This window comes from Lucilia cuprina, chromosome 5 (assembly GCF_022045245.1).
Source record: "Lucilia cuprina isolate Lc7/37 chromosome 5, ASM2204524v1, whole genome shotgun sequence".
NCBI classification, from domain to species: Eukaryota; Metazoa; Arthropoda; class Insecta; order Diptera; family Calliphoridae; genus Lucilia; species Lucilia cuprina.
In genome coordinates, this window is record NC_060953.1 from 53,918,135 (window position 1) to 53,939,534 (window position 21,400).

Genomic DNA, 21,400 nt, shown 5'->3' on the forward strand with positions numbered 1-21,400 from the left:
TAGACTAGACTATAGACTAGACTATAGACTAGACTATAGACTAGACTATAGACTAGACTATAGACTAGACTATAGACTAGACTATAGACTAGACTATAGACTAGACTATAGACTAGACTATAGACTAGACTATAGACTAGACTATAGACTAGACTATAGACTAGACTATAGACTAGACTATAGACTAGACTATAGACTAGACATTTCATATAGAGTACACTTTAAATTATGCTACTACAATAAAAAATGTTATAAATTTTTCTTTAAGTGCAAAGAATGCAACAAAAAAACCGAACTGAACTGTTTTTAGTGAGAAAAGCAAATTTTACGCTCTGTCGATGTCGGGACTAGACTATAGATTAGATTATAGACTAAACTATAGAGTAGACTTTACTACTTATTAAATAGAAAATAAATAAGCAAAATAGTTACATATTGATATTCTTACCATTTACTACTGTTTCAGGTACATATAGGTATCGTGCAAAGTAAATCACCAATCATTTTCATAGTACTTTTTCAATGTAAACAATCTCCATTAATAGATTCACTAGGAACTCCTGTATTGTTATTTCAATTTTTTTCGAAAACAATTTGATTTTTAAATATCTTTAAAAAAACATATTTTCCACTCTATTCCCGTTTGTTTGTTTTGTTTTTTTTTTTAACAATTCCCAATCGCACACAATCAATTGACCGCCATAACAAATAAAAAAAGAAAAAAAAAACAACAACACTACTCGTCTTTAATAAAATTGGCTCTAACATTTGTCACTATTCTTTAAACGCAAAAATCACACAAAATATTTATGAATTTGAACTTATTCGAGAAGAATACAATAAAACCACTATTATTCTTTATAAATGTTTAAAAATTATAATATTTAAAAGATTTTTAATAGTTTTATTTTAATTAATTTACTAGAGCCTTTACTAAAGCAAACAACTTTTACGAAATATACACGAAAAACTGACAAATAAAAGAAAACTGAGAATGACAGAAAAAGTTCGTTTATTAAAGCGTGTTAGTGTGAGTGTGTGTGCAATAGGATCAAAGAAAGGCTTTTAATGTTGTTTTTGTTTAATTCAGAGCTTTTGTTTGCAGTGAATTAAATAGAACGTTTCAGCGAGAACTTAATTAACAGTGATGCTAACAGTTAAATAAAAAACAGGAGTAAATTAGTATTAAGAACAAATTCGACAAAGAAAATGGGAAATAAATCTGTTATTTCTCTATATTTGAATGAAACTTTTACAAAATAAAGATGAAGTTTTATTGAGAACTTAAAACTCATACAGACCCATCAGGGGCGCCACCAGAGGTAAACCTCGGTAATGCAAAATATAAGATGAAATATTTTAAGCCCAAAAAGTTTTAAAATTTTCTTATATCAAGACTATAAAACAAGATAAAATGTTTTTTTTTAATTTTCTTTATTTGTTTAATATCAATAAATAAATGTATAAATTAAAATTTAAATGTATGCAATAACACTTTAATGGGAACGCGCTATATCTGAAAAGAAATTTAAAATGTCTTGTATATTAAATTCTAAACTAATCATAGAACCGGCATAACACTTCTGTATACGCTCTTCTAGGAATTTATATTGTACAATGAATTCTTCCTGCATAGCATGCCATACTACTTGCAAAAGATTCTCCTCTTCGCACAAATGTTTCTCCACTTTGCGATAGAGATTTTCCAAACCCTTTTTCACCTCACGTGCTGGATATTGTATGATAACTTTGCGCAACTCTTGCTTGGAAAAAGCCATTTGATAACTTATTTCTGTTTCCTTTACCCCCTGGGCAATTTTCTGTTGTACACCTTCAAAAAAGAGCTAAAATTATGATGACAAATGGTTAGCATAAGGGTTTCCCTCTTAAAAACAAAAATAAATCTTATATTTACATTTAATTTTTCCAATGGTCTGCCAAAATACTGTATAACATAATTCGTTAAGGCTTCGTTGTAACGCGACTTGGCCTCTTTCTTTAGCTCATCCAAACTGAGTACCTTTAAGCGTGCCAACAGTGAATACATATGATGATAATTTTCCATGCGCACCACTTGTAGTGGTGTTTTAGGATGATCCTTGGCATGTGTATTAATGCCCTCGAATATGGCATTTATCAATTGTATATACTTTTCTCCATCGGTGCGACGTGTTGATTTCCTAAAGAAATCCTCGGTTGTTTGTGAGAAATATTCGAAATTTTCCACATACGGTAAGATGCCGCATTTCGAGCGTTTAGGCAATTTGGCATCACGTATAGATTGTAATTGTTGCTGCATAAAACGATCAAAATTACGTTTAACATGTACCAGTACCGAGGCAAAGGTCATGCTTAAAAAGGAATGTGTATCTTGGGCGGACATGACATGTTGATTTAAACGTTCCAATACATAAAGAGAATAGCTGAAGAAAAGTTAAATTAAATGCACAAATACATACGAATATATTTTTTAAAGTAACACTTACAAACAATCAAAACGTTCAAAACTTTGTATGAAATTAATAAGTTCCTGTTCCAGACAGCCAAACAAAGCGTTCATTAACTTACGAACTTCTTCATTGATTTGACGATCAATTTTCTTTTGTGGAAATTGTGCTGTAAACAAAAATAACGAAATAATTAAAAAAAACTCCAGCAAACTTTATAAAAAAACGCCTACCATCTCCAGCACCACTGACCGAAGATGGTGATAGTAACATAGACTGTGACATATCAACACTTTTTTCCATTACATCTAAATTAGCGCTTTTTGCTGAGGGACTTAACACATCCATTTGAAAGAAATTAATGCAGAATTTTTGTTCTTGCAAAGCAATAGGTTCCAATTCAGCTAAGACCTTTTCCAAAACCGCATCAAAACGTTCTCGATCAGCTGCATCTACACCAGGACCCCATTGTTCACGATTCACACCCAGTGTACCATGGGGTACGGAGGATACAGCAGCTTTCTTAGAAGTAGAAGATGTCGACAGATCTAAATCTTCACGTGAATTGCGTAATTTTTCCGAAATTTGTATTTTAGCCTTAAAGGATATAATTAATTAGAAAAATCCATAAAAACCAAAAACTTAACTTAAAGCTCGCATACCAAAGTGAAAAAATTTCTTATATCACGCTCATAAATTTTACTCAAAGAATTAGTGTAGACCGTGGTTAGACCATCGTATATCGTACGATCCATTGCCTTTATCCAATGCATCAATTCCGTGTGGGGTGTTAAACGTTGATGCACTGACGAATGATTCGGCAATACTAGCTCTGTGCTCGATAAGGACATATCACCAATTTCATTGGACAAATGTATGAAAAGACAATTTAAATGTTTTTTCACAGGCGCTAAGAAATTCTTTTTCCAGTTTTCAAAACGTTTCATTTGATCACGCACTGCGACCAATCGCTGAAGCGAAGGATCAATATCACTATTTAAGGCCTGCTGTAAGCTTTGTGCAGCAATTATGGCAGCTTTACGACCTTCTGGTGTATTTAAATCGGGTGCTTGCAATATTTGTTGATAGGCAATTGGGAAATCCAACTGGGACTAATAAAAGATGTAAAAGATTATTGAGAATATATTTTTATATTTATTTAAGATATTTTTACTTACTATAATTTGACTTAATTCCTCCTTAAGCTTAATATTATTATTGTTGGCAATTTTAATCATGGCATTTTTGCCACCAATCTTTTCCATGGTCTCTTTAACGTGACCCAAAATTTCCTCATAGGAATCTAAACGTTCTTCGAATTTATCAGCTTCACCAATAGCTTTATCAATGTGTTCCATTAAAAGCATAACTTGTTTTTCCGAAGCTAATACTGATTGCATATTTGCCTAAACGAATTGTGTTAAAAAAAATGTTGTATTTCCTTAAACATACTCTACTTACACCATCTAAATCATGTAATTCTTTTGATAACTTTTCAATTAGCAATTCGGCATCCTTTACCGCATAATCACATTCATTAAAAAGTTTCGACAATTCCGAAGCTTCTTTATCGGTCAAAGCAGTAAATTCGGTAAATTCCATTTCTTCTTCGTCTTCAGTTTCGCCACCGTTTTTGCGCAAACCTTCACCACGTCCACTGCCGTCACGAACAGTCGATGAACTACGTATACTACCACGACCTCCACCACTACCATCCATACCCATTAATTTTTCCGGTGATTTATCCATTAGCCAAGCCGTTGGAATATTGCGAAATTCTGCTTTAGCACCACGAGCATATTTATGGATTTGCTTATACAGAACAGCAATAAAATTTTGCCGCTCATGCAAGTTAAGTGCATACCATTTGTATAGTTTCTCAACCTGTACATCGAACTCATGAATATCGAACTGTTCACTACGGCCGTCTAGCCATTTGATTTCGTCCAATTGCCAGACACGTTTCTTCTTATAATCACCATCTTTCTGTTCGGCCTGTTTTACCAGACACACTGTGACTTGTGGTACGGGTGGTGGTGTCGTGGCAACGCATAAATAGCAGGCCCGTTTCTTTTTGAAGGTTTTCGTTACCGTCACCACGGAGAGCAGTCGCTCACCGCACCCATTAAATAATTCCTTTTGAAGTACATGTTTAATGTTGGCCAACGAGCCAATAGATAGCATTTTATTATGTGAGTGTAGTATGTTTTATTAATACGTTTCTTTTTGTTTAATTAATATCAATGATAACATTGATAGAATAAAGCAGTTCTATTTACGCCTCCCCAAAAAAAATTCTATGATGATAAATTTTATTGAAAAAGAAAAAAAAAACATTAGTTTTGTTGTCAAAATGTCAATTGTAACAGCTGATTGCAAAATGTTGCCATAGTTGTAAATAGTATTATTGAGTCTTCTTTGCAGAGCGATTTTACACACTTTGTGATGTAAACAAAACAATTATTAAAAGAAGAAGCATTATTTATTGTACTTAAATAGCAAAGAAAATTATTTAAAATTTATTTTGAAAATAAAAAAAATAATTTTCTATGCAAAACCAGAGAGACGATCACTTTGCAAATATGGAGGTAACGGCAAAAATGCGAATGTACAGCGTTTTATACATATCAAGGCGCAACTAATAAGGTGAAGTCATTTTTACAGCTGATTGTTTTTTTGTGCGCTTTTATATATACATTTGTAGTAGGGTTCTATAAATCGACTTTCGAATAATCGAACAATCGACTTTTTGTCGAAAAATGTCGAAAAGTCGAAGTCGACTATTTTGTTCCAAAAAAGTCGATAACTCGACTATTGTCTATGAAAAAGAGTGGAAAAGTCGACTTTTTAAATAAAAGTCGAAAAGTCGGAAAGTCGAAAAAAAATCAAAAAGTCGGAAAAAACGAAAAATGTCGAAAAGTCAAAAAAGTCGGAAAAAGTCGAAGGAAGTCGATAAATTCAGAAAAAGTCGGAAAAAGTCAAAAATAGTCGGAAAAAGTCGAAAATAGAAAGAAGTCGAAAAAAACTCAAAAAATTGCAACAAATAGAAAAAATATAAATAAAATTTTTTTATTTATAATAAATAATAATGATAATAATAATAATAATAATAATAATAATAATATAATGTTAAATGGCAACATTATAAATTTACGCTTCTGGCAACTTTATAAATTTTTAACTCTGGTCGGAAAAACTCGAAAATAGTCGAAAAAAGTCAAAAGTCGAAAATAGTCGAAAAGTCGGAAAAGTCGACTTTTTATAAAATATTAAAAGTTGAAAAATCGACTTTTAATTAAATGAAAAAGTCGAAAAATCGACTTTTAACTGAATGCACAAAGTCAACTTTTCATAAAATGCAAAAAGTTGAAAAGTCGAAATGTCGACTTTTCATAAAATGCAAAAAGTCGAGATGTCGACTTTTCATAAAATGCAAAAAGTCGAAAAGTCGAAATGTCGACTTTTCATAAAATGCAAAAAGTCGACATTTCATAAAATACAAAAAGTCGAAAAGTCGTCTTTTCGTTTCAACTATAGAACCCTAATTTGGTAGTTAATATATGTGTGAAGGTGTCGTCCAAGTAGAGTTTTATAGAAAAGTCGACTTTTTGACTTTCCAATTTACAAATCTCGATTTTTCAGAATTTACAATTTCGTTTTTTTACATTATTTTTAGTAATTAACTGAAATATTTCTGCAATAACACCGAATTTTCTGAAACTTCATAACACAATAGGTATATTGAAAACCTAAAAGGTATGATGGATAAATTCTGAGGTTATATTTTCAAATTCAGATAAATTGAAATTTGTATGTTTATTTTTTTAAGTAAATATTTATTTTTTTTTATTCCATTTATATATACATATACAAACTATCTTTACTTCAATATTAATCATTTCATCCATATTAATTAAATTAGATTACACAGAAATAAAAAAGATTTATGAACAAAATAAGAGAGAGAAAAAAAATTATATTGAATTACTATTAAACTATATATGTTTATGTATACTATGTATGTATTTTGTAATAAAAATGTTATTTTGTTTTTGTTAATTATTAATTTAATTAATAATACATTATGAAAATTATACAAATTTAAAATTTTTCTAAATTATATAAGGTAAAAAAAATTATAAAAATTTACAAATTTATAATTTGTTTAAAAATTTTCTCAAAAAAAATGTATGCTAAAAAGTTGTTATGTTTCCACGTAACTTTACAATACTATTATACAGTGAAAAATTGCAAAGATATAAACACAAGAGAAAGAAAGAATAGAAAAGTTGTTTATGAATTGTCTAAAATAGGGCCGTATTGTTCGTTAGTTTCCAAATATACCAAATCAGGATTTTCACCCAATTCAAGACGGCCATATCGTGCTAGTAGGGGTTTATTATTAACCGGCCTGGGCCATTTACGTTTCGGTTTTGAATGAGTCAACATGTGACTCTTGAGATTTGTGGATTGGGCGAAACATTTGTGGCAACCTTCGACTGGACAATGATAGGGTCGATCACCCGTATGTATACGAACATGTGTACGCAAGTTAAAGTCGAGGGAGAAACGTTTACCACAACCTTCAAATGTACACTCGAAAGGTTTTTCGCCCGTATGCACCAATTGATGACGTTTTAGTTTTGAACTTTCTACAAAAGATTTGCCACACTCAGCGCAGACATGACCGCGCGGCCCATGGGTTGCAGAGTGTTTACGCATGGCTGAGTGATTGCGAAACTCTTTATTACAGTTTCGAAATGTACAACGAAACACCGTCACTGTCCCCGATTCGGTGGCAGATGTTGTGTAAGCAGGTGTATTTGCAGTTGCTGGTGGTGGTGATGATGTGGTAGTAGATGTAGTAGCACTTGGGGGTTTCTTTGCGGGCGTGCTTATTGCTTTTTTGGCCGGCAGACTTTTCAGTTTGACTGTTGCCTCTACCTCAGGAGACGTTTGCGGACATGCTAATAGGTTATTGCAATTGTTGAAGACGGTTGGTGCAGTTGGAAAAGTTTCTGTTAATTCAGTATCGTTTATCTGATGATCTTGATCTTGTATTAAAGTAAAATCATTTGATTTAGTGCTTAATAGGGTTTCTTCAGTTTTTATATCTTCGATAATACTCTCATTTGCTGTTTCTACTTCTTCTTCGACTATATCACCGGTAAATGGATCTGGAACTATGACATATTCCGCCGGCGAGAGGCCTTCATGTACATGAACTTTGCTACTAGTTTCGTTCATTAAAATGTGCTGCACCTGTTGTTCCGCTTCTTCTAGTGTGCTGGATTTCAATAACATTTCATTAGTTTCCAAGTTAAATGACTCCTTTTTCATGTTAACATTATCAAGCTCGCTTTCAATATTATTTTCTTCGGGCTCTTCTTCGACATCTTCCTCTTCTCCATCTTCATCTTCTGAATTGAGTGCTGACCACAGGGTGACATTGAATTCATCTTGTGTTATGCGTATGGGTACTTTTGTCTGCTTCCAACGTTTGGTAGTTTGTGACTTTTTTAGTTTTTCATTTAATCGCTGTTTCTCTTTTCTTTCCTTATTGTTTTTACACGTATAATTGAGGTCGTCCGACCTCTCTTGCTTAATTCCCAATGGATTGTGGCTGTGGTCGACTAAATTTTCCATTTTAATGTGACTTGCTGCCATCAGGTGTTGGGATGTTATATCAAACTGATTACTGTCCAGATTTAATTGCGCCGTAACGTATTCATCAAACACTTCATTAGCATCCGTAGAGTCCGGTAAGATTTCTTCGCCGGCTCCTCCACCCTGCACAACACATTCGGCCGTATAGGCTGCTAGCGAATCTGTAGACGATGAATTCGAGGGCTGCATTATTATTTGAGGCGGCATCGATTCAGGAACTGCATAATATTGTATACTGTCGCCGGATATAAAGAATTCGCCCGTGTCTATGACTATGTTACCCTCTTCATCACGTTCATCGATGATTTCTTCGATTAGAAAACTTTCGCCCACCGCACCACAGCTGCTGCCAATTTGCTCTTCTAGATCCGTGGAATAAGGCTGTTCGATTATTGTGGTGCTGCTCGGTAAGATGTGGGTGAAATACAAAGGTGAAGTTGTAGCACTATGAGAGACAGGCACTGCGGCCGATGCCAATGACAAATTATTCACAATGGGTGCTGAGCTGCCAGAGCCCAAGGCGAAATTGTGGCCGTTCATCATTGTATATCTAAAATAAATAAAATTGATTGACACACTATTTTTCCAACACTCTTATTTTGTATTCCTATTTACAATTTCGTTTGTTTTGATTTTTTCACTACTTTTGTCGTTTGCAGACGCGTTGCTAGAACCACTCGTCTGTCTCTATATACTTTTTGAGGCTGCGACACAGGCGACCTTTCACTTAATATCTGGGTTTTATTTTATAATTTCAAAACTTATACAACTTTTGGGTTTGTTTACATTTTATAAAAATGTAAATATTTTGAAAAAAGCCGGTAAAATATGGCGGAATTGTATTTTCCAAAATGGCTCTTCGATATATTTTTTTATTTTTTCCTGTATATTATCTCCTCTTCTTCATCACACTAAATGCCAAAATGCTAATTGGTGGGGTTTTTTTATTGAATAATCCATTGTGAATATGATGTTTACGCAGTTAACAACAGCTGGTTGGCTTAAATGTCATTCACAATAAACAAAACTTGAACAAAGAAGTAGTCAAAGGCTAATTCATACATGGTGTAGTTATATGCACGGCTGATATTTTGCTCTACTGGCTAAAAATGTCAAATGCTTGTCTTTGTTGTGTAGAAAATTACCACCAACATAGAAACAACAGACAAGTTATGACAGTTCAATTGACTGTAGAGAAGTACTAATATACCTTGTTGTTTTCTCTTTTGGCGTACTTATTTGAAAAAAAAAATATTTTGGGTGTTTGAATTGTGATCACTGTGTGCTTTACTTAAATTTAATTCTAATTCCTAAAATTAAAATTAACAAAAAAAGCAATGTCGGTAATAAAAAGGGAATCGACTTACTGGCAAGATTCAGAGTAAGTAAATACGTATTTAATATTAATTTTCTTTACTAAACTGGAATTTATGGTTTCTTTGCCATGGCTTAGAGACATTAAAGATCTTTTGCATTTTAATGCAAACAAATGCATATAATAGTAAATTTGAGATGACCTTTTCATACTTTTATTGCGATATAATTAAAATATTATTTAATGGAAAGCTTGTTTTATTTCTAAATACATATTTATGTTTATTCATGCAAAATGGGTATTAACTTTCAATCGCGTCTACTTCATTGGCCATTCCTCTTCTTTTTAATTGGGGATTCCACAATTTTTAACATTGTTAGGATAGAGTTGCCAAGTACTTTTCATTACTAGTTATTACTAGGGTTCTATAAATCGACTTTCGAATAATCGAACAATCGACTTTTTGTCGAAAATAGTCGAAGTGGACTATTTTGTTCCAAAAAAGTCGATAACTCGACTATCGTCTATGAAAAAAGTCGACTTTGTGAATAAAAGTCGAAAAAAAACGAAATCTCTGAAAGTCGAAAAAAGTCGATAAGTCGAAAAAAGTCGAAATGTCGTAAAAAGTCGAGAAATCAAAAATTGTAGAAACAAGTCAAAAATTTTAAAAAAGTGGAAAAAAAAGATTCAAAAACTCTAAAATAGTCGGAAAAACTCGAAAAAAGTCAAAAAATTGTCGGAAAAAAAGTAAAAAGAAGTCGAAAATAGTCAAAAAGTCGAAAAAAGTCGACTTTTTATAAAATACTTATAGTCGAAAAGTCTAGAAGTCGATTTTTATTTAAATGAAGAAAGTCGAAAAGTTGAAAAATCTACTTTTCATAAAATGCAAAGAGTCGACTTTTAACTAAATGAAAAAATTCGAAAAGTCGACTTTTCCTTTCAACTATAGAGCCCTAGTTATTACCACGATTATATCGACTTTTTGCAATATATGACAGGTCGATCTTACGACATTTTTAATTTACGAAAAGTCGACTATTCGATTTTTTGCAATTTTGAAACTAACTTTTGTTTTAGTTAGAAACAGATATTTTATTACATATTTTTCTATACAAAATGGGGCCAGACTAATGTACACTTAACCGTTTTGTCCATATCCGAGCAAAATTACGTACATATGTACATCAATACCCAACATACCCGGGTATGTCATAAAATTTAAAATTTTACTCTGAAAGCATTTCAAGCCGATACGATATATAGATCTCGAGATATTTATATCACTTTAAAAATGACAAAACATCCTCGTATGTGGGTATTGACATAACGGTTAAAAAAAATTAAATACGGATGGAAACTCCATCACCATGGTCTTATCCATAATATACCACAAAATTTTAAATTAAGTACTTTTCTTTTAAGACGATCGGATAAATTTGTAAAACTCTTGGATTCAGGATTATTGTCCGACTGCAAGTTTATTGTTGGACCCGATGACGCAACGGCTGAAACAATAAACGGTCATAAAATAATGTTCGTTTTAGAATCACCAGTATTGGAACGAATGCTAACTGGAGACTTTATCGAAGCAGAAAAAGATAAAGGAATACGCATAAATGATGTTGATCCGCATGATTTCAAAAATTTTTGCCATATGATTTATGATAATAATTCATCAAATCTTAAAAAGTTTACTTTAGAAGAAATAATGGAATTGTATCGTATATGTGACAAATATATGGTTCAATCGATTTGTGAAACTTGCATAAGTTATTTTAAAGATACAATAAAAGGTCTTCACTTAGATCGATTAATAATAATGTTTGAATTTGCCACTAACCTGGAAGATAAAAGTTTACAAACTGCTGTAGAGAAGGTAATTTATTTGCAGACTTTGTAGATATTTTATTTATGTAAATAATAAAAAAATTAAATATTCTATTACTATTTAAGGAAATTTCTACTCATAAGGAAACGTCAATGGTTGACAAACTCAATGAATTGCCCTTGAAAGTATTTTATGATTATGTTCTTTTTCTCAGCAAGTTATCGGTACCACATTCACCTTTAATGATCTTCAATACAATTGATTCATATTTTAAACGTAACCATTTAATAAGAAAAGGAGTTAAAACGACTATAACAGAGACAATTTCAGAAAAGAAAAACCAAGAAATCATAACGGAAAATATGACAGACAAGGATGGCAAAGGACCTATAATGAAAATGTTTGAAACGGCGGTCGGAAAAGAAAAAGAAGCTATAATGGAATATATGTCAGACGGAGCTAACACTGAAAATAAGGAAATAAACAATATACAGTCGTTTAAAAGTATGCTTTTCGCGTTAGTAAAATTTGAAGAAATGACACCCTATGAGTTTGTAACTGGACCAGGAGAATCAGATCTTTTTGGTTTTCGATATAAATACCAAATGCTTTCGTATTTGTGTACTACGAAATTTGCTTTTACCAGAAGAAATTACTAATTAAGGAAATGTTTGTAAAAGTTAAAAATTTTAATTCCTTTTTTGTTCATTTTTATAGAAAATATAAAATTTATGAAAAAATAATTTTTTGGAAAAAAAAAATTGAAATTAAAAAAAAATTAAAAATTTTAATACATACATATTAAAAAAAAATATTTTTGGAAATTAAATAATTTCTTCTTAATTTTTTTTTATAAAAATCTTAATTTTTTAATTCTTAAACATAATTTTTTGTAAAAGAATTATCAAACATTTGAATTTTCTATTTTTTTAAGATTCTGAATTTTAATAAATATTAAATTTTAAATAAAAATAAAATATAATTTTTCTGAGCATTTTTAATTTTTACCAAAACCATTTCAGATAAAGATATTTTGATATTTAAAAATCCAAAACTACATTTAACACAATTTATTTTAGAATAACTTATTTTTACATCTTTTTCATTAACAAAACTTCAGGTAAATAAATATTTTTCAATTTTACATCAACAAAATATTCATGCTTGCACTTCAGTATTGTTATCTTGGAATTAAAATCATTTTTTTGAAAATTTAAATGTAATTTATCATCGAGAATCTTAATATTGTAGTATTTACAATCTTCAAGGAGTTCATTTACATTGGCATGAGCAGTAAGACGTTGCACAAAATCGACCGGTACGGAAAGTTGTTTACTGCTGTAAGCATTTGCAAATATTTCATAGAGATTTCTAAAACAGAAAGAGATTATATAAAGTAATAGTATTACATTCTATAATATTATATAGTACCTTCTAAGAGTGGGTAATTTTAAACATCCCATTGCACATAGAATATGAGGAAGAGTTTGGAGACCAGTTAAAACGCGATAGTAGTTACCTTGTAAATAACTAAGAGATATTTTAAAGACTAGGGAAAAAAGTGAGTGGGTTCTGTAAAAAGAAAAATTAATTTAATGTTTTTTTTAATAATAAAACCTTAAATGCACACACCTTATTTCCTGGGGCAAGGTAAGACATCGCTTTAAGGCATCCACAGAGCCTAAATTGAAAATTTGATATAATGCCTCTAGAAAAGCACGATTGAAAATATCAATTAGTTTTAAATCATCCAGTGATATTTCATCGTAACAAACTAAAGCCCTTTTTAGACACTCTTGTAAATGTTGTTCACATATTTTGGGATCGAAATTATCAACAGCTTCTTCACATAACTTATAACGACTATAGCTTAGGAACATAATCATGGGCTGTAATAATTTGATAGTTTGCTTAGCATTATAATTTTGCATAACCATCTCTTGTCTTATAGCACGCAGACGATCGAATATGAAATCGTAAACAAGATTAAAAGGTTTTCGTTTATCTAGTATAATGCTGTAATAAAAAAATTTAAAGTTAGATTAAAAATGTTTTAAACAAAGTAACTATCCTTATTTTTAGACGGAAATTTGGTTTGTTAAAGGCACTATTTCTAGACAGAAATACGGGCAATAACTGATCATAATTCTAGACTTAATAACGGTCAGTAACTGGGCCAAATTCTAGACGGAAATAAGGCCAGTAACTGTTACCTATTTTTAGAGGATAATATGGTAAATAACTTGCTTTATTTCTAGACAAAAATACATCCAGTAAGTGTCTTTATATTCCCATTTATTTTGCTAAATATCTAAATTTATACTTACTCCTTTAACAAATACTCTATGCAACGTTGTAGACATCTTTCCGTTCTCATATCCTTGGCTTTGGGTGTTTTTATACCTGCTGCCGAACGGGCAAAACACTTAACCAATGTACCAGGTACATGTTTCTGACCATCTTTATACTCAAAGAAATTTAAGAGTTTTTCGCGCGTTCTTCTACAATGAAATTATCTTGAACATATCTACACAGTACATATTATAGTTGAACTTACAATTTAGATTCTGCCTCTGGACAAAATTCTTCACAAACACCTTGCACAAAATTTGGCATCGTTATGTGTGGGAAATGCCAAAAAATATTAAAAAAATTTTTAAATTAATCACAATAGCAAGTAAATAAAGAAAATTTAGTAAATCACAGTAGAAATCAAAACAAATGGTAAAAAAGTTGCCATATTAATTAATAAAATATGTTGTTGTGCTGCCATATTTTATATTACTACATATTTATATTTGACAAAAATTAGGGTAAACTAGCATAAGGCAGAAAGCTGTATGCAAAAACGATTATTAAGTTAGTAATGATTATTAAAACCTGTTTTTTATGGAAAAAGTGTGTAGTAAACCACTGTTAACTTTAACAATTGTTTTTACATATTTATTAGATAATTTTATGAGTTTTTTTTTAAAACTGGCAACCTTTTACTATGCCGCATTTAGTAAGGCGAATTAATAAAAAATATTAATTCGCCTTGACATTTATTGTTTGTTTACAAAAAAGTCAGCAGTTGTTATTATGTTATTCTCATAATAATTATATCTGGTTTACATTAGTTTTTAATTAAGTAGTTTTTGTTTAAAATATACAATATTTTTTATTTAAAAATATAAAAAATAATAAATACCTAAACATTTTATATTATTGATGTGATAAAATAACTTGACAATAAACAAAAGGTAAATAAATTAAATAACTTCCACTCTATACTATTCAACAAAAACTTATATAATAGAATTAATTTTATTTTAAAGGATGCTGTTGAAGAACTTTGTTATAAATGGACTTAAGAATCCCTCACTATTTTTGCCACAGAAGTCTAACGTATTGCCTAGATTATTTTTGCCGACAACACGTTGTCTCAGCACTGAATTAGCAGCTGCATTAAGGCCCTTTTATTTTGCGGTACATCCCGATCTCTTTGGTCAATATCCTGAACAGCGTTCCGTCAATGAAGATTCCTTAAAGCAGCTAAGTTCACATATGCAAATGTTATATGAACGTAAATATCATGCTTTACGCGAAAAGAAAATATTAAAATTTTACATACGCGAAGAAAATGTAGAAGAACGCAACAAGTTTAAGTTAATTAAAATAACACTGGATAGTCGTTCACAAGATCCAAAAAAAATTATTCAGGAATTATTGGAATTGTGTAATTTATCGACGGATTATATAAAGACTGTTAAAAGCGCGCCAGTGAAACCTAATCAAGGAGCTTCTTATGGTGGTGGCAGTGGTACAATGGGTTTTAGACCAGCTCAAGATTATAATTATGGTTCAGAATTTGCAGGATTCGAAAGTTCATATTATAAGGTATCTTAGCTTTCCATCTAAGGCTATTTAACTAGAACTGAACTAGAACTCAACTGGAACTGAACTAGAACTGAACTAGAACTGAACTAGAACTGAACTAGAATTGAACTAGAACTGAACTAGAACTGAACTAGAACTGAACTAGAACTGAACGAGAACTAAACTAGAACTGAACTAGAACTGAACTAGAACTGAACTAGAACTGAACTAGAACTGAACTAGAACTGAACTAGAACTGAACTAGAACTGAACTAGAACTGAACTAGAACTGAACTAGAACTGAAGTAGATCTGAACTTGAACTGAACCAGAACTAACTTAAACTAACCTAAAACTGAACAAGTACTGAATTAAACCAGTACTATAATTAATTCTAGAAATAATTAGAAGATTATCCAAGTATTTATCTGTGATTTTTTTTGTCCTTAAGGCAAAGGAGGAAATAAAGAAACCACTTGATACCTGGATTACCGATAACGCCACTTTGGCTAAAACGCGTTCCAAAGATCTTGAGTCACTCAAAGCGGATGTATATAAACTTCAAAAAACTGTTATTCAGAATTTAGAATTAAAAGATGCACGCTACGATTGTGGTTGGAATTTTGAACATTATCGTGGTTGCCTCAAAACTCTCGAACGTCTCGCCTCTATGCATGGCGAACACATGAAACATTTAAAAGGTCGCGTTGTGGTATTTGCACCCTTTACAGGCATTAGTTTAGAGGGTCATGTTATGCTCTTCACCGGTGATGTTCTTAACAATTGGATTGAATTCATACGAAACATTCCTAGCCACGATGCTTTCCTCAAGAAAATACCCATCTATGAAAATACACTATCACGTGTTCTGAAACAAATAAAAATAGGACGACGAAAATTTATGCCGAAACAACAGGCAGTGGAATATGCGGGACATCTAATGAAAGTCACCACAACATTGGGTGACTATTTGAGTGTTAAGAAATTTCCAAAATCTTGGCCAGATACATTACAGGATTATGAAATTGTTATTGAATCCGAAGCAGGTCCATTAATGGTAAGTCCAACGGGACAATTGATAGCACCCGCTACTTGTCCCGGTTTTATGTTAGTCGATTTTATAACATCCAATCTAGAAGTGGCAAAGGAACGCAATCAAAAATACCAAGAGGAAAAACATATCGAAAGAGATTTGACTGAAAAATGCATTAAACAATTGTGCCTAAAATCACTGACCAAAGACGATTCAGTGACACCAGAAAAAATGATTGAATCACTAAGGGCACTACTCAAATACAATTCGTCATTGTTTAAAGATTTAGAATTGCATATAACAAATTTTTATACAGTTTTAACAGATGGTATAGTCTGCATACCATGGGACTTTGATAAACGATAGTATTTATTTATTCTTATAATTGTTAGTTTATGTATAAATAGTTTTATTGACTTGACTTTTAATATAATTAATTAATTAGTTCCTTGTCGAAAATGTTTATATTGTTATGTTAATTTAAATGACTACGAAATTATAAATATTATAATTAGTATAAACTATTATTAAGTTTGTGTGGTTTTTAACAAAAGCCAAAAAAGAAAGTTTTATATTATTTAAAATAATACCAAACAAAAGAGGCTTTAAATTGAATTGTAGTGTAAAATATAATGAGAAAATGTGTTAAAGTTAGTAAGATAAAACTTGAAACTTGTCATTAGACAAAAATTACAAATAATACATAAAGGCTTTAAGTTTTATTTTCACATAAATTAAACAATTAGACTTAACCACACTTTGTACTCTGACGATATAAATAAGTAAACAGTTATACAAATTTTAACAAATATTCTATTAATGTAATATAAAAGATACTAAAATGAATTGTAAATTGTGTATTTTTTTTAATATTTTTATATCCTTTTCGAACCTATAAAGTATATATATTCTGGATCCTTATAGTTAGCAGAGTCGATTAAGCCATGTCCGTCTGTTGGTCTGTTTGACAGTTTTCACATGATTACCTGCCTTGACGGCCTTATCTCATGGTGGTGTTTTTCATCCACTGGGTAGACTTGAGTACGGTCTACCATCGCCTCTTTATTCTTCAAAGAAGAACTCAGATGGCAATTTTTGTACATTGGCTTTGACCGGTTCATGCACAAGTACTTTGCTGGAGATCTCGAGTTATCTAATCTCTGACCATTGGATGGCCTCTGTTGGTTCGGCAACAGCACCTAGAGACGTAACCGTTGGACCGAAGAATGATCCATAAATAAGCCAAAGACATTGTTCTTACTCACAGGGACACACAGTGGTAATTCTGATATGAACAGAGTATACTCTGAACATATCTGGACAAGGAAGATAAATTCAATGGTATCAAATGTATATGATACCTTTCATTAAATCATCATTCAACCCAGCACACATCTTATTCATACGACTCATTTATAAGAGAAGAACATACGACACGCCGTACCCCACATTAATCCAGTACCATATATAATTAATACCAACTCATTTCCAACGCTTAGTTCCACAGCCACTTCTCTGTGGGGTATCTGTTGTTCCGGCAACAGCACCGAACTTATCCCAAAATATTGACTTTATTTTACGTCAGTCTTTTAACCGTCACTTATTCTCCCCGCGAATTTGGGTTTAAACCACAATCACTACGTGGATCCCGAAGGAACCTCAATCAACTGACCATCCAGGACATAGTCCTGCGGGCCACTGGTACCAGATTATGCGGTGCTCTGATCTGACCTCTGTCAATCTATGCAAGGACTAAGCCAAACAGTAGACTGCAACCAATTTTTTAGTCCCGGTCAGACTACAGGTATTGGCCACCTCTTTATACCCCGAGATTGCAATAACACCAAGGCGGAGGCTTCACCAAGGTAAAATGCCCCCGGGTGGACTGATTGTCATCAACAATTGAGATTTTTTATTCATGCTCAGACAGAAATTGCAAAAAACAAAAACAAAATACATCATACGGTAAATTTTGTTTTTGTGTACTCTAGTTTATAAAAACACAAGGCAGAGCGAGAGCAGCAGAGCAAGAGTAGCAGAGGGAGAGCAGAACTAGTGTGTTGTTATTGGCTAGAATCATGAATTTAAGAATGTAAAGCTTGGCTTAAGTTAGAAGCCATAAAAGAGAGCTTTTTGGTCCTTTTTCGTTTTTCAAAAGGTACCTTTTGAATTTTCCAACTTTTTTAAGTATGTAAAGTATGTATGTACACGGATGGCTCTAAATTGGGATATAAAGTGGTGCTGGGGTTCATACTGAAGATCCAGAAACTGAAATATTTTTCACAATTAATTCTAGGACTAGATCTTTGAAATATATTTACGATCCAAAGATGTGATCGCCTATATTTTCTTTAAACATTCGAGTTTTCAGTTCAAAAATCACTTAAAACTTCGTTAATCGAAAATGGATCTCAGTTTGTAAATACTATTCAAGTTCGTTTTATTTTTTTACATCATTAGAATCTTATTAAGCTCCGCTTTATTTGCAACTTTGTTGGAAGATTCTAACGAGTAAACTCTTCGCGGTACCTGAATATTGTTTGTCACCAATTTCAGTTTTGTAAATAAGTTCTGTAAATAAGTTTTGTAAATAAGCACTACGTGCACTTTGTAAATCCTTTCATGAAGTAAAATATAAAAATTCCTATACTCCATGGTTAGTCAGACATCGAACCAGCCATTTAGAACTGCTCGAAAGTGTACTTCGACTTTGATCCCTTATAGCCCTACTCACATTTTTTATAATTACTTTTAAAAGCAATTGTCCCACTCACAATCGGTGTTGTAAGGTTGTATCGTATTATGTCATAATTGTTTTATTATTGACTAACAACGCTACAAGAATACGACATCGTTTGAACAAATATTTTGTAATTACTGATACAATTTTCAGTTTAAAAACCATTTAATTCTCAAAAGTTTTTAAAAAATATATAAAAATTTCGTCAAAATACATTTGTCCAATTCACAATCGGTGATGTACGGTTGTATATTTGAAAAATTTCCATGACATATAACGCTACAACGATACGACATCGATTGTTTGTTTGGACAAAATTGTATTCTTAATTATTTTAATATAGTAATAACATTTCAGAAATCAAATTAAAAACGTTAAAATTTCTCCCAATTAATTAAACGACATCACTGCAATCTTCAAATAACCACAAACATTCATTTTCTTTTCCTCGAAAATCCTTTGATGGTCTTGTATAGGAATATTTTTCCATATTATTCCAGTGAGAAGAATCACCGCCACAAACGTAAAAAGTTTCCGAGGAATCAACAATAGTGGCGTGATTGCCTTGAAAACGTATAAACCAAGATGAGGCATCGACATGACTGTATAGATTTTTTGTTATTTTCGAAAACGCCACACTACTGCTAGTGTTATTAACATTAAACGATGATGTTATATTTTTCAAAGTACTATTTTGCAAATGAAAATAACGACCCCAATAGGGACTGCGCAGAGTATACTGGTCATTGCCTATGCGTTCTATTTCAAAGGCAGCCTTTTTACGATTTATCGGATTTAGGTTATCGCCTATAAAGTTTGTACACATTAAATAGGTTTGTGGACATTCGTATAGATAGTAATTAGTGGTGGCATTACGTAGACATAGTTTTTGGCTAGCAAATAAATTACCCATAGATAGAGGTAATAGTTTAGAGGATATCTGACGTTGGCTTATAGAAATATTTATAAAATCTATACGGGCTATAAGTTTTTCCAAATTTTTATAGATACCATACGGTACAACTTCACTATGAGCAGTTAAATATTGTATATAGCTTAAGTGATTATATACAGCTTCCTGGGTGTGATTATCAAAATCTAAGAGTTCCTTCGTTATCAGCCATTGATTTTCTATGCCATTCAGATTTTCAAAGATTCGTGGTATGGTTGTTTGATATAAGTTATTAAGCGGCTTTAACTCCTTCAACAATTGCTTTATAGTTGAGTTATTTATAAAGAAACTTTGTATTATTAGAGCACTAGATTCCACAACATTTGTTCGTATTTCATTTTGTAAAGTTATCAACTTAATACTTGTGAAATTTTTCAAAACTCCTTCCAAATCTCTGTACAATTCGATATATAAAAATGGATTCCTTTTGTTAGGATCTCTGCTTAATTCTTGCCACAATATTTCATATAACACTTCATTTACCGTTAGATTATTAGCGGCGATGGCAATTTGTTGTAAAATATATTTCATTTGCCAGTTTGTGCGTAGAGTAGTATTGAATAAATATTTTAAAGATTTTTCAAATTCCTCTGTATCCAGCTGTGAGTCTTCTATGTGATTTAAAATAATATTTACTTCTATATCCGTTAAATTTAAGGACTTTAACGCATCATTAAAAGCATTTGTTATATTGTTAATATTATTCACAGGATCTTTAAAATATCCTTGATCCTGGAGATATGTTGAAATATCCGTTGGTAGATTAACTGTAACGGCACTTGTTGTTGCAATTAAAAAACTTAATAATATGGTTTTAAACCACATTTTCGAACAATTTCTAATATAATGTTCGTTTGTATTCACAGTTCAAGGGGTTTATATGGGAAGATTTCAATTTTTTATTAGCTTTACAAATTATCTTACAGATTCTTATCAGAATTGCTAAATATTTGTTTGTCTTTACAAACTAATATCAAATAGTTAATGCAAAGGAAATATAATATTTACTCAATATCAATTTATTGTTAAAAAAAATAATTAATTTTATTATTTGCTAAATATAAAAGCAAATCCCAAAAACTAAATCGATACATTGTATCGGTGCACTTAAAATGAGTTCATTTTCCTTCAAAAAAAAAAAAAAACTAAAGAAAAAAAAACTAAGAAAACTAAAATCGCTTATAACTTCGTTAAAACACGTTTAAATTGAAAAAGGAGCTTATTTTGTGATCACTTATATTGTCCTTCAAAAACCGATACTTTGGTCAAAATCTTGAGAAAACTAAAATCGCTTATAACTTCGTTAAAACACGTTTAAATTAAAAAAGGAGCTTAATATGAGATCACCTATGTTGCTTCAAAAATCGATATTTTGGTCAAAATCTTAAGAAAACTAAAATCGCTTATAACGTTTAAATTGAAAAAGGAGCTTATTTTGTGATCACTTATATTGTCCTTAAAAAAACGATATTTTGGTCAAAATCTTAAGAAAACTAAAATCGCCTAAAACTTCGTTAAAACACGTTTAAATTAAAAAAAGGAGCTTATTTTGTGATCACTT

At 31.4% G+C, this 21,400-nt stretch overlaps 5 protein-coding genes across 6 annotated transcripts; 2 read left to right on the top strand and 3 right to left on the bottom strand.

Moving 5' to 3' along the window:
• Window positions 1-1,421: 1,421 nt before the first annotated feature.
• Window positions 1,422-9,033, bottom strand: LOC111679188 (exocyst complex component 1). Its single transcript, XM_023440711.2, has 9 exons — window positions 8,730-9,033; window positions 6,744-8,664; window positions 3,909-4,655; window positions 3,626-3,853; window positions 3,110-3,559; window positions 2,681-3,044; window positions 2,487-2,616; window positions 1,916-2,423; window positions 1,422-1,844 (listed from the first exon to the last, which is right to left on the bottom strand). Exons 2-9 carry the CDS (start codon window positions 8,655-8,657, stop codon window positions 1,497-1,499), a joined length of 4,689 nt encoding a protein of 1,562 aa, XP_023296479.2. The 5' UTR covers window positions 8,658-8,664; window positions 8,730-9,033; the 3' UTR covers window positions 1,422-1,496.
• Window positions 9,034-9,189: 156 nt separating this feature from the next.
• On the top strand, window positions 9,190-12,050 carry LOC111679208. 2 transcript variants are annotated; one of them, XM_046951451.1, is made up of 3 exons: window positions 9,190-9,495; window positions 10,837-11,305; window positions 11,383-12,050. In XM_046951451.1, exons 1-3 carry the CDS (start codon window positions 9,452-9,454, stop codon window positions 11,914-11,916), a joined length of 1,047 nt encoding a protein of 348 aa, XP_046807407.1. In that variant the 5' UTR covers window positions 9,190-9,451; the 3' UTR covers window positions 11,917-12,050. The 2 variants fall into 2 exon arrangements, with proteins under 2 accessions (XP_046807407.1, XP_023296504.2); XM_023440736.2 differs by having other exon boundaries at window positions 9,194-9,495; window positions 10,852-11,305.
• Window positions 12,051-12,305: 255 nt separating this feature from the next.
• LOC111679180 lies at window positions 12,306-13,973 on the bottom strand. The gene is made up of 5 exons (XM_046952095.1): window positions 13,815-13,973; window positions 13,585-13,758; window positions 12,890-13,273; window positions 12,689-12,829; window positions 12,306-12,628 (listed from the first exon to the last, which is right to left on the bottom strand). Exons 1-5 carry the CDS (start codon window positions 13,871-13,873, stop codon window positions 12,349-12,351), a joined length of 1,038 nt encoding a protein of 345 aa, XP_046808051.1. The 5' UTR covers window positions 13,874-13,973; the 3' UTR covers window positions 12,306-12,348.
• A 364-nt stretch (window positions 13,974-14,337) lies between these two features.
• Window positions 14,338-17,013, top strand: LOC111679185 (T-cell activation inhibitor, mitochondrial). The gene is made up of 3 exons (XM_023440706.2): window positions 14,338-14,499; window positions 14,575-15,136; window positions 15,566-17,013. The coding sequence occupies exons 2-3, from the start codon at window positions 14,576-14,578 to the stop codon at window positions 16,511-16,513; spliced, it is 1,509 nt and encodes a 502-aa protein (XP_023296474.2). The 5' UTR covers window positions 14,338-14,499; window position 14,575; the 3' UTR covers window positions 16,514-17,013.
• A 2,226-nt stretch (window positions 17,014-19,239) lies between these two features.
• Window positions 19,240-20,715, bottom strand: LOC111679195. Its single transcript, XM_023440721.2, has one exon. The coding sequence runs from the start codon at window positions 20,662-20,664 to the stop codon at window positions 19,282-19,284; it is 1,383 nt and encodes a 460-aa protein (XP_023296489.2). The 5' UTR covers window positions 20,665-20,715; the 3' UTR covers window positions 19,240-19,281.
• Between the last annotated feature and the right edge of the window lie 685 nt (window positions 20,716-21,400).

Excerpts from the sequence above, each read along its gene's own strand:
- LOC111679185 (XM_023440706.2), top strand. The coding sequence starts at position 14,576 with ATGCTGTTGAAGAACTTTGTTATAAATGGACTTAAGAATCCCTCACTA. Across the intron at positions 15,137-15,565 it reads TCGAAAGTTCATATTATAAG|GCAAAGGAGGAAATAAAGAA; the intron begins GTATCTTAGCTT and ends TTTGTCCTTAAG.
- LOC111679195 (XM_023440721.2), bottom strand. The coding sequence starts at position 20,664 with ATGTGGTTTAAAACCATATTATTAAGTTTTTTAATTGCAACAACAAGT.
- LOC111679208 (XM_046951451.1), top strand. The coding sequence starts at position 9,452 with ATGTCGGTAATAAAAAGGGAATCGACTTACTGGCAAGATTCAGA. Across the intron at positions 9,496-10,836 it reads ACTTACTGGCAAGATTCAGA|TACTTTTCTTTTAAGACGAT; the intron begins GTAAGTAAATAC and ends TTTTAAATTAAG. Across the intron at positions 11,306-11,382 it reads TACAAACTGCTGTAGAGAAG|GAAATTTCTACTCATAAGGA; the intron begins GTAATTTATTTG and ends TTACTATTTAAG.
- LOC111679188 (XM_023440711.2), bottom strand. The coding sequence starts at position 8,657 with ATGATGAACGGCCACAATTTCGCCTTGGGCTCTGGCAGCTCAGCACCC. Across the intron at positions 3,045-3,109 it reads TAAGAAATTTTTTCACTTTG|GCTAAAATACAAATTTCGGA; the intron begins GTATGCGAGCTT and ends ATATCCTTTAAG. Across the intron at positions 1,845-1,915 it reads GACCATTGGAAAAATTAAAT|CTCTTTTTTGAAGGTGTACA; the intron begins GTAAATATAAGA and ends TCATAATTTTAG.
- LOC111679180 (XM_046952095.1), bottom strand. The coding sequence starts at position 13,873 with ATGCCAAATTTTGTGCAAGGTGTTTGTGAAGAATTTTGTCCAGAGGCA. Across the intron at positions 13,759-13,814 it reads CCAGAGGCAGAATCTAAATT|AAGAACGCGCGAAAAACTCT; the intron begins GTAAGTTCAACT and ends ATTTCATTGTAG. Across the intron at positions 12,830-12,889 it reads ACCTTGCCCCAGGAAATAAG|AACCCACTCACTTTTTTCCC; the intron begins GTGTGTGCATTT and ends TTCTTTTTACAG.